At 23.5% G+C, this 16,081-nt stretch overlaps 4 protein-coding genes across 10 annotated transcripts; 1 reads left to right on the forward strand and 3 right to left on the reverse strand.

Annotated features, from left to right (window-relative positions):
- Positions 1 to 278: 278 nt before the first annotated feature.
- On the forward strand, positions 279 to 10,085 carry l(2)05287 (WD repeat-containing protein l(2)05287). Of its 2 annotated transcripts, XM_086909303.1 has the most exons (16): positions 279 to 391; positions 485 to 647; positions 826 to 1,027; positions 1,136 to 1,314; positions 1,400 to 1,519; positions 1,614 to 1,801; positions 1,881 to 2,039; positions 2,161 to 2,354; positions 2,424 to 2,608; positions 2,668 to 2,831; positions 2,911 to 3,097; positions 3,175 to 3,353; positions 3,433 to 3,605; positions 3,686 to 3,871; positions 9,443 to 9,561; positions 9,751 to 10,085. In XM_086909303.1, exons 2-16 carry the CDS (start codon positions 517 to 519, stop codon positions 9,944 to 9,946), a joined length of 2,562 nt encoding a protein of 853 aa, XP_086765429.1. In that variant the 5' UTR covers positions 279 to 391; positions 485 to 516; the 3' UTR covers positions 9,947 to 10,085. The 2 variants fall into 2 exon arrangements, with proteins under 2 accessions (XP_086765429.1, XP_003698877.1); XM_003698829.4 differs by having other exon boundaries at positions 320 to 647.
- Positions 3,986 to 6,580, reverse strand: LOC100870722 (uncharacterized). Of its 2 annotated transcripts, XM_086909309.1 has the most exons (3): positions 6,416 to 6,580; positions 6,082 to 6,302; positions 3,986 to 4,659 (listed from the first exon to the last, which is right to left on the reverse strand). In XM_086909309.1, the coding sequence occupies exons 2-3, from the start codon at positions 6,178 to 6,180 to the stop codon at positions 4,540 to 4,542; spliced, it is 219 nt and encodes a 72-aa protein (XP_086765435.1). In that variant the 5' UTR covers positions 6,181 to 6,302; positions 6,416 to 6,580; the 3' UTR covers positions 3,986 to 4,539. The 2 variants fall into 2 exon arrangements, with proteins under 2 accessions (XP_086765435.1, XP_012349020.1); XM_012493566.3 differs by lacking the exon at positions 6,416 to 6,580 and having other exon boundaries at positions 6,082 to 6,327.
- LOC100865966 (uncharacterized) lies at positions 10,082 to 11,674 on the reverse strand. 2 transcript variants are annotated; one of them, XM_086909305.1, is made up of 2 exons: positions 11,478 to 11,638; positions 10,082 to 11,393 (listed from the first exon to the last, which is right to left on the reverse strand). In XM_086909305.1, the coding sequence occupies exons 1-2, from the start codon at positions 11,524 to 11,526 to the stop codon at positions 10,243 to 10,245; spliced, it is 1,200 nt and encodes a 399-aa protein (XP_086765431.1). In that variant the 5' UTR covers positions 11,527 to 11,638; the 3' UTR covers positions 10,082 to 10,242. The 2 variants fall into 2 exon arrangements, with proteins under 2 accessions (XP_086765431.1, XP_003698638.2); XM_003698590.4 differs by having other exon boundaries at positions 10,082 to 11,674.
- Positions 11,634 to 16,018, reverse strand: ppk13 (pickpocket 13). 4 transcript variants are annotated; one of them, XM_031919954.2, is made up of 9 exons: positions 15,944 to 16,018; positions 15,697 to 15,747; positions 15,273 to 15,464; positions 15,044 to 15,122; positions 14,684 to 14,935; positions 13,358 to 13,579; positions 13,047 to 13,228; positions 12,726 to 12,856; positions 11,634 to 12,006 (listed from the first exon to the last, which is right to left on the reverse strand). In XM_031919954.2, exons 3-9 carry the CDS (start codon positions 15,413 to 15,415, stop codon positions 11,906 to 11,908), a joined length of 1,110 nt encoding a protein of 369 aa, XP_031775814.1. In that variant the 5' UTR covers positions 15,416 to 15,464; positions 15,697 to 15,747; positions 15,944 to 16,018; the 3' UTR covers positions 11,634 to 11,905. The 4 variants fall into 4 exon arrangements, 3 of the variants coding, with proteins under 3 accessions (XP_031775814.1, XP_086765432.1, XP_012349009.1); XM_086909306.1 differs by lacking the exon at positions 15,944 to 16,018 and having other exon boundaries at positions 14,684 to 14,857; positions 15,697 to 15,819; XM_012493555.3 differs by lacking the exon at positions 15,944 to 16,018 and having other exon boundaries at positions 15,697 to 15,819.
- Positions 16,019 to 16,081: the final 63 nt, after the last annotated feature.

Consider the following 16,081-nt stretch of genomic DNA (forward strand, 5'->3'; position numbering starts at 1 on the left):
TCTTTTTCTGTTCTTATTATTTTCTTTTCTTGTCTTTAAATCAATATTTCAGAATTGATCCTCATTTTTATAGATGTCGCTAAAATATAATTTCATTTGATATCATCGATAAATATTTTTTTAAACTGATTGCATATTTTTGAAATAATATATTTTGCTATTTATATTTTTATATTTTTATTTGTAAGTATTAAATATGTAAAAATTATATATAAGACAGTTTTATTAAGTTTTATTTTAATAAAAAAATATATAATTTTCTTATAGTTAAAGATCTAGGTATTTTTTTGATACAGTTGTATAAATGACATATGAAGTTTGTTTCAATATTTGGATTGCAATAAGGCACCATGTGATTAACGTTTGGTTTGGTTAATTATATTAAACACGTGTAATTGTCAAAATATAATTTTTTTACATATATTTTATATCTTGTTGTGTTGTATTAATATATGAGTTTTATAATACCACATGTAATTATTAGGAAAATTATTGTTTTACGAGTTAAATAACAAAATGCAAATGAAATTGAGTACACGGCGCCAATCTAAAAATATTGAAATAATAGATGTAGATGATTTAGTTCTTACGAGAAAAGGTGGAGGTAGTATAATTGACCAACGACCAATTTTTTCTCATGATGGAGAGTAAGTTTTAATATTATATTAAGTATAAATAATTTTTTTTTAATATTTTTTAGTAAAATATTGCTTTAGGAAGCAAAAATCCTTAAACTTTTAATATTTTTATTTTCTCAGTTATAATTTTTACTTGGAATAAAATAGAGTTTTAAGTTCATTATCCAATATACATTTATTATTACAGATTATTGTATATAGTATGGAAACATGTTATAAGAGCTTATAGTACACAAACTGGAGATTTTGTAAAAGAATTAGAACCAGCAAGTTTTAGAATTGCAGGATTAATTATACATCCTGAAAATCCTAATCTAATCATTGCTTGCACAGAAAATGGAGAATTAAATTTTTGGAGTTGTCAAAGTGGAATTGTTACAAAAAAATTAGTATGAATATTAAATGTATTTTATGATAATATATAAAATCATATATTTTTTTAGAATTTTCATATTCTATTATTTATTAATTCTATTGTTATCATTTTTTTTTTGCAGAAATTGAAATTTCAAGAAGAGCCAAAAATAAAAACATTTCACATAGTAAATTATAAAACTCATAAAGGAAATGAGTTACGACAAGTGCTTGTAACATATATTTCCAAATGCAATACTAAAATTTATATAGTTTTATTTGATTTAGATAATGGAGTTTGTACAAAATCCACATGTATATCGTAAGAGAAACTTTTTCTTTAATGAATTCTTCTTATGAATTAAATTTTTCTTCAATTTGTTATATATTTTTGCTTATTATTGCAGAACAAATTCACATGAATATTATATTGATATAATTGGAAATCATGGAGAAAATTTAATAGCTGTTCTTCATGATGTAGATTTACATATATTAAATCCATCAAGGAATCTTATCGACAAATTGTAAATATTTTTACATAAAAAAAATGGAATATTTAAAATTAATGTTTAAAATATTTATTTTAAAATATTTAAATATTATTTGATTTTATCATAGACACAAAACAGGTAAAACTGGTAGAAGGCCAACATGTATTGCTGGACATCCAGAAGAAGAATGTGTTGCCACAGGAGATTCAACTGGTCGTGCAGTAGTATGGAAAGGTTTATTTCAAACAAGACCTTATACAGCTGTTTATCATTGGCATACATTACCTGTTACAGAAATAGTATTCAGTAAATCAGGTATATTATATATGTATATATATATTTAATTTTTTTTTTTTTTAATTTTAAGATATATACCTATTATTAAAAATCATAGGAGGACATATGTATACAGGAGGAGGAGAATGTGTATTAGTGAAATGGGTTTTAGCAAATCCACATCAAAAATCTTTTCTTCCACGATTACCTGCACCTATTAAACATCTCACTATAGCTCCAGATAATTTATATGTCGCTGTATCTACTTTAGATAATGGTATAAATATTTTTTAGTATTTTATAATTCATTCATTTTCTTTTGCAGTTTACATTATTAATATTTTCTATTAAGAAAGATATATTTATCTTTTTAAAATATGTATAATATATTATTATAGGTATTGTAGTTGTAAATCCACAAAGAAAATTGACTTCAGTTATACAAAATTTTACATGGGGTGTAAGTTTATCTTCTAAAGATTTATTTCCTGCTGGTCTTATTGTTGATCCGCGTACTAATTGTTTAGTATTAAATAGTCGCACTGGACATGTTCAATTTTATAATACTCATACAAAAAGTTTATTATATAATGTAAGTAATAATAATAATAAGATAAAACTCGTAAAAAAATTTTGCATATAACTATTAATAAATTCTTAGATAAATATTACGGCACAAAATTTTTTAACACAAGAACGCAATGCAATTATTGTAAATACAGAAGTTACAAAAATAGCATTAAATAACAATGGTATGTGGATGGCAACTATTGAAGAACGAAATGATAATTTATCATGTATAGAAGTAAGATTAAAATTTTGGAAATATGATGTTATACAACAAATGTAAGTATAAAAAATATTTTTTCGATTTATAAATTCTAAAATAGTATATTAATCATTAGGTATGCTTTAAATACATCGATTGAGCTTCCTCATGAAGGTGGTGTTAATGCTTTGCATTTTCAACCAAGTACATTATTCAATGAAGATGAAGTACTGGCAGTTACAACTGGCAAAGATAAAAAATTTAAATTATGGCATCTTGTAGAACCTTTATCTATGTTCAGTATGTAAAATTTATATATTTCATTTTTATTTTATATTGTTTTATTTTATATTAAATTTTAAGATTAAATGTGTTGCAGAAAAAACAAAATATTGGCAATGTCATAGTATAGGAGATTATAGAAATCTACCTGTATCAGATGCTGGTTTCTCGATAGATGGTTCATTAATTGGAATTGGTTTTGATTCTAGTGTAACAATGTGGACTCCAGATACTTGTACATTTAAATGTAGCCTTACACATAGTCAATATCAGTATCCAGTGACGTAAGTTTTATTATTATAAATAATAATAGTATTAATAAAATAATACATTATTGTCATTATTATTTGTATTTTGTTAGACGAATTGAATTTGGAAAACAAGAAGCTTGTCATCTTGTTGTAGCGGCTTCCGCACATCACATTGCGGTGTGGAATATTTTATCACTTACATTAATATGGAGCGTATCTTTAAAAGTTGCAACTCTTACAGCAGATCTAAAATCAACATATATGGCTGTTTTCACAACTGATAATTCATGTAAGTTTACAACTTGTCTGACAAAATATCAAACTTCGTTTTTAAATTAATCAATTAGGAATTAATCAATTAATTTCAGTGTTTATATTCACACCTCAAAAATCGTCACCTATCTATACAAGAAAAAATGTCATTGAAAATAATAGTTCAATTTTGGCAGCCGCTTTTGTACCACACTTACGAGAAAAACGAGATTCATCATACAGGATATGGCAACGAAGGTCACAACTTTTCTTTTTAGATTCTAATCAAGTATGTAGCACGATAAATATATAAATATACATGCATATAATATTTACATGCATTGTAATAAAACGTAAATTTGTTTGTAGGAATTACTAACATTGGAGCCAGAATCTGAAGTGACTATTTCTCTCGAAATTTTATCTACAAATACAAATGTTCCTGCGACTGCTTTTAGTAATCTAATAGCGGCTAAAACTATTAAGGACACGAAAACAGCTGGGCCATTTATGTATGAACAATTAGGAGTACCAGGAAAAGGAATAGTGGAAGAAGTAAGTGGATTTATAATATACTTTTATAATTATATGTTTATTCTTTTTATATCTTTTTATGTCTTAAGTAGCAAATAAATGATTTATTAAATAGGTAATATTAATTCCAAAATATTTTATTATTAAAAAAATAATTTTATTTTAATGAAAATAATTATTTATATTAAAATAATTTTATTTTAACATATTCTCATTTTATAATGAGATCAAAGAGCATTTATTTATATACAGTTTATCATATAATATAATATAAATAATTAAGTAAAAAACATAAAAGTACAAATAATATCAATAACATAACGAATAATAAATTTTATTAAAATTTTTATCTTAAAAATCTCTCATGAGATATTCTCATTTATATATATATATATATATCTTCTCTAATTTATACAAAATAAAACTTTAAGATTAATTTTAATCTTAATATAGATAATACAATATAAAAAATTAAATTAAAATATATATTATTTATATTACTCAATTTATGAACTAAATTTATAAATAATTTATAAGTTTTCTATAGAAATATTATTATAACTTGTTACTCATTATTATATAAATTTAAACATATGCAATAGAATATTTAAAATAGTTGGACGATGAAATTTAAAATATAATGACTTATTTGTATTCATCCATCCTGAATTGCGATGATTTTGTATTTGTCAATGTTTTCTTCCTAAACGGTAATTCCGACAGCGGCGTACGAGATCAAATTTTCTGTAGCGCAAACAGTGCCATTGTGGAATCTGTCGCATATTTTCGATCGCCTGCAAGTTATACATCTTAAAAAAATAATTGACTATATTTAATAAAACTCAAATTATTTACCAAATATAAATAGCATATATAAAGGTATAGCAAAATAGTTTCTCAGTAAAAGAAAATTATAATTTGAACTTCTTCTTCTATGATAATTTCATGTACTTTATGATACATTAAAAAAAGAGAATCAATTTTCATTTATATAAACTAGAATTGAGTTTAAACATAATTAGTAAATTTTTAAACATATTTCTTTTAGTAAATAAAAAAATCTGTATATAAAAAATATTTGAAATTATTTTTATACAAAAAATTACTGTTTTCTTCTAATTTTATTATTTTTAATTCTAATTTTAATACTATAATAAAATATTATATTGTAAATATATATAGACATACAAAAAAATATTTTACAAATATTTAAAAAGAAATTCGCCAAATTATAAGTTTCTTTTGTAAAATTAATAATGAACGATTCCAAAGGAATTCTCACAAGTATGAACTCTGTTTACGATACCACCTACAGTTCAATTTGATTAGATATACTAATACAAGTGGAGGAAAAGAGATTGATTTAATAAGAACCGCTTGCGAGCAATGTCCACTTTTGCTTGCATATGCATCCCACGTGCAGGCGGAAAATATGAATCTCTATTTATCTTCTTATTAATTCATAGAATGAATGTAAAAAATTTTAAAAATTTCTTTTTATTTTTGATACATTTTGCAGATAACAAATTATAAAATTAATTTGAAACTCTATTATATAGCTTCATTTTTTGTAATTCGAATATCGATGACTGAATTATATCATCCCAAATAAAATTATCAATATACACGTGTAGTATATTCTTCTTTATCTATTTGCTTTATTTTGTCCATGCAAACTCGACCTAATGATAACATTTTCTGATCCAGAAAAATGTGGTTTTTTACAATTATTACTTTGAACTATATAATTATTATTAGTATTATTTTTTTAATGAAAATAAAATTAAATAACTAATAATTGATAGAATAAAAGAAATTGCTTCATTTTAAAAAACTATATTGCAATTTAAAAATTTCTAAATATTTGCAGGATATTCCCACTTTCTATATTACAGGTTGTATTGCGATCATGACTTTCTGTGTTTGTCTATTATATCGTTCTTTCTACTGTTTCTATGTACCTAATTTCTTAAGAAGAACACAATTTTATGAATCAATTGCCCACGCGCCATTTTCAACACGTGGCTGAATTTCAAACAAGATCCACATCAAACAAGAAACAATATTTAAGTAATTTACGAAAAAGGAATAAAAAGAAAATACATAATATGAAATGTATATATACAATGAAATTTTTAATAATCAAGAGAAAATGAAATAACTTATAGGTGGTATCGAAATATAAATTTCACGTTTTACGAAGAAGATAAAATATCAAAAGAGATACTCACTATTTCTGGATTGCTAGCAGGATATGCAGATATGGTAACCGCCAGGAAGAAAACAGTTACCAAGATGCACAACACAAAATTCCACGCTGTTAACTTCATAACCGATATTGTTAACGATAACAAAATTTTCTTCTAACTTTTTTTAATGCACGAGAAGATTCACTTCAGAAACACAATCACGAGCTTATTACTGCTTATTTTAATGAAATATTTGAAGAATTCTGTTAAACATAAAAATTGACTGAAATTAAGTTTAATGAAAAATATCAGACAAATTGCAGAGTATCATCTACAAGATTTCAATATCTTTTATTTATCTTTTATTTAAATTTACCTGTTCTTTCTTATTTTTTTATTTTATAGTAAAAGTATTGAGTAAAACTCTTCATAAAAATGTTTATAAAGAAAAATAGGAGAAGAAAATCATAAATTTTTTGATAAAACAATCGATGAATAGTTACAAGGAAGAATTTCTTGTCTGGACGTTCAACGTAGAACTGACTTTGGAAGTGGCCTCGCTATGATTTAATACTTCTCCGCACTCCCACCCTCTCACGGCGTTCCAGTTGTCCTTCTGACCTAGGGCATTGTCTTCGACAAAAAAACCTTCGATTGCGCATTATTCAAGAAAATGATAAATTCGATTTGATTTTATAAATTATCTAAATATATTTTGAAATCACAGTTTGAATAGATCTTTAAAAATCTGAGTTTTAAATATTTCTTCACAAATGACATTGAAGAATTTGTTTGAAAGAATTCCTAAATATTAAATTACAACATATTAATATTTTTTCATAAAATAAAGAAGAAAAAAAGAAGGAAAAATAATATTTCATTTCATTATTCATTCTTTTACTTCTTTCTGGAATGATAAGATATATAAGTATATAATTAATTGGCTGATTGAAAATACAAGTTATTTAAAAAATAAACTGATTATCATACATTGCAAACATTCTCGAGAATAATGGAGATTGAACTTGAGTAGACATATCTATGTATATTGTTATAAAATTTCATTGCTTTAAAACCAATACAAAATCGATAGACCGAGTTTCCCTTATTGTGAACGAGTTGGAGCAACAAGTTGACGGAAAACAGAGAAAGAAAGAAACATTGTTCAGAAACTATCTTACACACTCTCTCATTCTATGTGCGATCATTTAAATGAACGCGATAATATCAGCTTGTCTAAAAGTTAAATCTTGTCCTATTTGGAGATTGCTTTCAGCGTCTGGAGGCTAAGCAAATTAAGGATCATCACCGAGTTTCTGCGGTCCCTAAGGTCACATAATCATTAATAATAACGTTATGGAGAACATAAATATATTATATTTTGAATAATTAATTTTAAAGATTTTTTAGGGATTAATTATGTCATCTTTTTAGCACTTATAAAAAATTTATAGGAAAATGTTGATTTACATATTTTGTGTATATAGAAATAAATTGGAATAAGACAATTTTATTGATTATTTAAAAGAAAGACATTTTACTTATTATTAAATATTTTTGTTATTTATATAATTTTTGACTATAATCTAATAATCTTGACTAATTTAAAATCTTATAGTTTAAATAAAATTTAATAAATATTGATAATAGAAATTTATTCATATATTCTTTGTATTCTTTTCAAAAAATATATTACAATTTATTTTTATATTTTTTTAAATATTTATGAAAATATTTCAAAATATAAATAATAGATGCATAAAATTTAAAGATGTTTAATAATGTTATAAAAATGAACGTAAAACATGTACTTTGTAATTAATTAGACAACATCTACGTTGTTACTTCAGTAGACGGATATCCGCTAACTCACTACTTTCTTACAAATTACGTCAGTTCTGTAGAATACTTAATTCTTTATCACTCATCTCGTAACTATTTCTCTTTATAATCCATTCTAAGAATGTATAACAAAGAACCAGATATATTTATTTTCAATATTTATATTCAAATCAATATTTTCTTAAACTTCTTTTTTTAAATTTCTAAATCTAATCTCATAATTCGTTCCTATTACCAAATTCAAATAATTAACATACATTTTTTTTTTTTTTTTCAATATTTCTCAATTTTTCATTCTTATAATTTTATTCCAATAAAAATGATACATTCATGTAGGATAAGTTTTGATTTTAATTAAATTTTCTTTTAATTAATTCTTTGAAAAGATTAATAAACTAAGAATAAAGAATCAACATTTTTGACAATATGTTCCTTTATTCATTTTCGTTATGATGCAAAATGGAGAACGGTAGTTTTCAACGCTGTTCCGGAACTATTTGCAAATGTTCCGATAAAACCAGGTCAGGACGAACCTGTTGGGGAAGCTAGGAACAAAGTCTTATCTCTCGCGGGAGCTGTCCTGATTGTTACATTACCTATTAATAAAATCGTATTCCTTTTATATGTAGGTGTATGTCGAAACGAGCATTCTATCTTGTTAAATTGTTTTAAGTTGGTTGGCATTCTCTTGTAAACTTATTAACAATTAATATTATTTCTTTGAAATTAAATTTATTTTTAATAATTTATTCTTTTATATAATTTTACTAAACGATATCTTTATATTTATATCTTTACATTATCTGCATATATGCATTTAAATATATTCTTAATGCATTCTTAACAATTGTTAATTTTATTTATTCTATATATTTTTTTTTTTATAAATTTTTTTAAAATCAATCAAATTATTTAATATTTCAAATTAACAATTCTTTAAAGAATTTTTTATTAGTTAGAAATCTATTAGCAATAATCAATATTTATAAATATGTTAATAATATATTGATTAAGCAAAGTTAAATTAAATTAAATATACAGAGTGCGTATTTAAATTTTTCGCAATAATATTATTTTTTTGCTTCATGAAATATCTTTTCTAGCTATTTTCTGACGAAAATTAGTGTATAAAATTAGTGTATGAGAAGAATATTTGTGTAGGTTGAAAGAAATGTGTCAACCTAGATCTGAAGTAGAAGATTACAGGAATTGCAGAAATTTTCGTTTGGGAGTGCGTCAGCCTTAAGAATAATTAACTAATTGATCGTCACTAACATCATAAATATGATTAAAAAAATAAAGCGCGCGTCATTAATTTATAAATTCATAAATAAATGTATATCATATTATTTTTATTTTTCCTAACTATTTTTTTAATTAACATATTCTTTCTTATTTTTTATCCTCTTCAAATCATGTTTTATCTTTATTTATGCTATTTTATTTTTTTATATCATTTTTTATTTCTCAAACAAACAAATAAATTAATTTCAAACAAATCTTTAATATATTAAAAATATAATGATTTTTGATATTTGAACTAATATTAATTATGTTTCAGCTCCTCAGCGTTTCAGCCCACACTTTACCGCCCATGAAAATGTTATGTACATCATTTATTACATCCCTATTGTCGTCATCTGTATCTAAAACTCAATCAATAGATGATAAAATCGATAAGTAATTTGATATAATTTTTAATTTTAATAAATTATAGCAAATCATTACAAATAAATTATAAAATTCAAACTTCAAACTTAAATTCAAATTTGAAAATAATCCAACAAATATTTAAATAATTTTTGTTATTTATTATAATATTTTATTAAAATTATGATATAATACTTATTTTTATTTTAATTTTTATAGGGATAATATAATTCAGAAGGATTTACAAGAGGATTCAGCTGAAGAAAGTGAAGGAGAATTATCACGATCAAAAAAACAAGAATCACCACCTATAATTGAAATCAATGATGTTGATGAAACAAAAGTGCAACTGGTTGATCATAATTGGTCTTTTCTCTCAACTATACTTCCAGATCGAGAAGAAATTGAACATTGATTTAGTATAAATTTTGTTTTGATTTTCTTTATTCATGTTATTTTAAATAACATTTAAAAAATTAATTATTTGTAAAATTGCAAGATAAATAATTTAATCTTTTTTAATGAATCACTTAAATGAATACAGACACAATTTATTTCATGAATTATTTATTACATTGTCAAATACAATGTTCATATATATATATATATATATATATTTTTTTTACATATTTTATAATAATTAACATAATTTTTATTGAAAACTTGCCTCAGTGCAAAAATAAATGTGCTCTATTAATTATCTAATAAGAATTATGTTGGTTTCGGTAATTCATTTAACCGAAAACTAAATTCAACTAACTCAGTAACAGTTTCTGTTAAACGTTTATTATATATTGGATCAATTTCCATGAGTTTAAGTACTGTTTCGTTTCTATTTTTAAATTCAAATTCATGATAACTGTTAGGATCACCCAAAATTTTTGCTCCCAATTTCTCATCTAATAATACAGTTTGAAAATATATAGCTGCAGTAATTATAGCGGCTAATCTCTGTTCTTCTATTCCCTCGGTTAATTCTGACCAAGCTGGAATTTCCACAGAAATAGTTTTTGCCGACTTCAGAGTTTCACATAATACACTATAGTAATGCTTTAGCATAGTTTCTTCCCAGGTTACTCGAAAATCACGGTCAGTACAAAGATATAGAAGTTGTGCTATATCATGCGCCAAAGGAGAATATCTGATCAATTGAAAATCAATCAACAGACACTTTGGAGGTACACTATTACTGAACATAAGATTATTTCCCCATAAATCTCCATGGCTAATTACATTCTTTTTTATAGACGACGTTTTCAAAGCTGCATATACTTCTTTACAAGTTTTTGGTATTAAACTAGCATCCAAATTAAGATGTTTAGCGACGGCAACTATAGCATTGACACTTACATCAAACCATTCGCTAGTCTTTCCAGTCTCGGAGAAAGCATTTTCTACGAAAGCTTGTGGATATAATTCCTTTAGAGATTTTCCAAGACGTGCTTCTGCCAACAAAGAGCATGCATGTAATTTAGCAATGGTTGTTAAACTGGACACAATAAGTTCCTTGTTGAACAATTTATTTCTTAATGAGTAACCCTTGGTACTTAAATCTTCGAATAATAATAAATTTTTTTTGACTAAGAAACAAGTTGCAGTCCATGATTCACCTTTATAGTCATGATATAACTGTGGAACTATGTCACGGTAAAAAATTTTTTCTTTCAAAAAGACACATTTATCGAGTACGTATTCAGCTTGAACTGGTAAATCGTATGGTACGGTTTTAACAAAAAAAGTTAGTATATCTTTTCCATTTGTGGTTTTAATTTCCACGTTGAGCCTTTGATGAGATCCGAGAAATCCAAGCTTTCCATCAGAATATGATCTCAGAGAGTATTTCTGTACAACTGCTTTATCACCTGAGGTACGTTTGACTAGAGTTTGCACTTCTTGAAATGTGAGCAAATTATGATAACTATGAATATTAGAAAATAATTTTTTACCATTCAAGCATTCTGATGCGATTTCAATTTCCAACTCTGATTTTGACATGGTCGAAGAAGTAAATATCGTATCGTGGAATGGTCTTTATATAAGCATCAATGATAAAGTGATTTCCTTATGTATTTATGATGTATTTACAAGAGGATACTTGTATCTTTAATTTCGTATGCATATTTATTGACAAATAATATAGAGATAAAACAGTAACGAAGTTTCGGATCATGTTAATATAGAAATACATATGTTATATTATCTCTAATTATATTATTAAACCATATTTGCTCTATCTCTTCTTTATTGAAATATACAATATGTATGCAAAATTCGTGAAATAATTATATTTAATATTAAAAAATCAATAATTAAAAAGATAATATAACTCAATCTCTATTCATATTTTAATATTTTGATCCATAAAATTTGGATCTTATATTATTTTATCTCGACGAATAAATAACCAATATGGTATTTCAAAGATACTTAAAATACTGGCGCCCATAAAAAGACCAATTGCACTTCCAACCGAAACTGAAAATAACATCAAATTATAAAATTATAATAAAAAAAATTTTTGTAATATAATATTATAAGATAATATCATGCAAAATGCTTCAGGCATAAAAAAAAAAGAATACACGATACTTGAAATATCAAAAAGCTTCTTACAAACATAAAATCAGAGTTGTTTGCTATAATATAACAAATTGTAGCTTCAATATATTCATATATCAAAAGTAAAAATTTTCCTATATGGTAATCACAACGAGAGATACATATGTTAAACAATTGATAATAGCAAAAGATGATATTTAAAAAGAATGATAATGAGTATATTCTATATCTTGATCATCATATAATATATATACATCTTTATCTCAAACAAATAAAAAATTGATTACTTTATGAAACAAAATATTTTGTGTAACATTATATTTTATAGTTCTATAGTTACATTCTAGATAAATTATTGATATATTATCTATATATGGAATCCGAGTAAAAAATGTAGTTTGTAAGATTCTTATCTAAACTTTTGAAGGTGACTTTACATCTTTTCTTCATTAATGCCGGAAGCACTATTTGTTTGATAATGATAATAGCATTAATGAAGGAAATATTATAAAAAAAAGAAGCATAAATATTTAACTTTGAATAAATAATTTTCATTTTTTTTACAAATTTATCAAATAATGATATATGATTTAAATAGATAGAATTATAATCGTTTATAATAATAATTAAATTACCTATAACATTTAAAAGATCGTTGACCACATATCGACGATATCGTGTCATTGGATGAGAAAGCAAAGTAAAATGAAGACGTGTATATTTTTCACCTAAAGGATCATATTTATAAGATTCAAGCAATTGTTCCCTATAATATAAAATATCACATTATATTTAAGAATATTATAAGTTAATTTAAAAAAAAAATTAATAAATATTTTAAAAATTAAATCACATAATACTTTAAAAAAATGTTATTTGCAATCTAAAATACAATATCTATATTTTTTTTTATATTAAGACATTTTCAATCATTAATATTTTTATAGGATTCATACACAGTCAATGATGTTCCCTCGCAATCCGGAACACATTCATTTATAAGTGATTGCATATTGAAACTCATCTTATTAGCATATATGCAAGACATTTCCGTACTATTACAAACTCTTGTTCCTTGAGGCACAAAATAATAAAAATTTACGCAACCACAGAGCTTTATCATCCGTTCTATAATTACCTATAAATAGCATTCATTTTTTACTATCAATGTGGGATCATAAATTATATGAAGTTCTCCAGTCAATCGATAATGGATAATGATTATAATATTTGATATATTTGTTATGAAAGAAAAAAATTGACGTACTTCTACATAGCATGAATCTCTGCTATAAATATCAAATAAATTATATGTTCGTTTTTCATTAGGAAATCGACAACCTCTGTGTTCGATTGCAATTTTTTTTACACCATCCTCATTAAATGTGTCTTCCATTGTAAACCCAACTCGAGTCGTGTGTCCGATTTTTAAAATTACATGACTCAAGCTTTTAAATATTGGTAACTGTAAATTGTTGAGAACATGTACCTAAAATTGCATAATTTTTATCAATTCTTTTCTTCTATTTTTTCTTTTAAATAATTATATAGTAAAACATTTTCTCGAAATGTGTCAAAATTTATAATAATAATACTGTTCAATATATATCTCTCATGATTTTATAATCTTCAATATGCATTTCTTGTAAATTTTAATATAATGAATATGAATATTTTTTCCACAATTGTTTAAGAAAACAATCAATTTTAAAAAAAATTGTAATTTTTCAACTTTGAAAATGTTTTATATTTTCACAATGATAATTATTCAGTAATACTTATTCAAGTATTATTATAAATATAGCAATTCAGACATAAAATGATTCTATGATTTCTCACGATTCACGAAAATGATAAATTATTAAATTATAAACATTTAAATATGTTTGAATAATAATCAAAGTTAAAAAAATGCCGAAAACATTCATTTTTGCTAGTATTTTTTAATTTATTTCAAAAACTAATCATAATCATTATTCTATGTGATAGAACAGATTCTAAATTAAGAAAAATATCGAAAAAAAATTATAAAATCATTTTTGTTTTTAATATAGTAAAATAAAAATATGTAGCAGAGATAATCGTCATTGATTACTATAACAATAAGTATGAATTCATATTATTATCGTACTTATTTATAAATACTCATTTATTAATATTATTAATATTAATAATATTTATTATGTATTATTTTAACATGATCTCAGATAATTGATAAAATTAACTGCATTGTTAATGAAATTTTAGAAATTTATTAAAAGTCAATAATGTGAGTTTAAATCTTTGTTTTTTATATGTTTTATTTTTTGCTTTACTTTTTGTTTTTTTAAAAAGTTTTTATAATATACTGCCATATTTCTTCAATAATAATTGTAATTTTTTAATGAATATTTTTTTTTTTCATTGAATATTGCTTATAAGATATATCTCTATATATCTCTATAAAAACTTATATTACAGTCATTCAGAATTAAAGATTAATTATTTAATAATTTCAATTATTTTGAATTTCAGCTAAAATCATTGCAATAAAATGAAAATTGATGAATTATTAATTAAATTAAAAAGTTATTAATAAAAAATAGATACGAACTGTAAATCCATTATAAAGATGTTGCTTCATTCTTGCATCTACAGAAATATCAATGATGAGATCACCATATTTCACGGTACGATTTACGAAAAAATGCACGCTCGATTTGTCAAATTTTTTCAAATGAAATGTATTTATTGCAAGACAATAACCCACACCAGTTTTTCTTATTTCCTGAAATTCAGCACAACAATCGAATTTCATGTTGTTCCAACTACATTCCGCAAAGAACTCTTTACAAGGAATACGTATCTATGATAATGATAAATATTTAATATAAATAATTAATATATTAACTTGTTCTATATTCAATAAGTATAATATATTCAATTTCATAAAAATGAGTAATAATTTTGTCACCTCTTCGTAGAAAGATAGAAGTTCTTCAGATGAATATTTAAAAACTTTTCGAGGCGCATCAGTGAACGATCCTGGATTCCTTAAAAACATTTATTTATATTTTATTCTTAGAAATTGATAATTACAGATATTCTTAGAAATATCTTTAAAAAATTCGAGTTGAGCTATGAAAATTTAATTTTAATTATAATATAAAATAATAAATCATTTTAATTTTAATATAACATACAGTTTGAAATATCTTTTCAATGTAGGAGCGGAAGTAATACAAAAAGCAACGGCAGGAAAAGGTATCTGCCAATCAACATAAGTAGTTTCGGCAGTTAAAGCAACAGGATATTGAACATAATTTATCAATACATCTTTAATCATGTTTGTACAACCCCACCAACATAATACACAAAATATTAGCCAGAATAATCTGTAAATTAATATAATAAATTAATATCCTTATAAAAACATAAAATTATATAAATTCTTTTTATCATAATTCATTGGATTAATTAAATATATTCAATATATATAACTCAAATTTTAAAGTATATAAATTTTTTGTTTATATATATAAAAATTATAATATTATTTATTCAAATCTATTAATATCAATTTAACTACAATTTTTATAATAATAATTTTTAGATAAATACAATTACCGTTCTATATATGATAGTTGATCGTCTACGAGATATTTAACACCATGTATACTGCAATTTGTTAAATATTGCTTGATAATTTTCCACCAAATAAATTTTATTTTCATTGTTAAATAAATCAAATAAATACTAAAATACCAGATTAAAACTAACAAAATTGACTAAACTGTCGTGATTGTAACGAATCGATTTAATATAAATAACTTTATAAATTATACAAAATTTGATTTAATCTTTTATTACTTACACAAATTTATGATTATTTTATTACATAGATTATGTTTTTATAAATTCTTTTAAAAATTAATTGAATAGATGCAAAAATATTCAAATTATTATATTATTTATTATTATAAATTTATATATTTTTATTAAAATATTGATA

This window comes from Apis florea, unplaced genomic scaffold (genome assembly GCF_048593485.1).
Source record: "Apis florea isolate Af1SG1 unplaced genomic scaffold, ASM4859348v1 contig_3158_pilon, whole genome shotgun sequence".
Classification (NCBI taxonomy): Eukaryota; Metazoa; Arthropoda; class Insecta; order Hymenoptera; family Apidae; genus Apis; species Apis florea.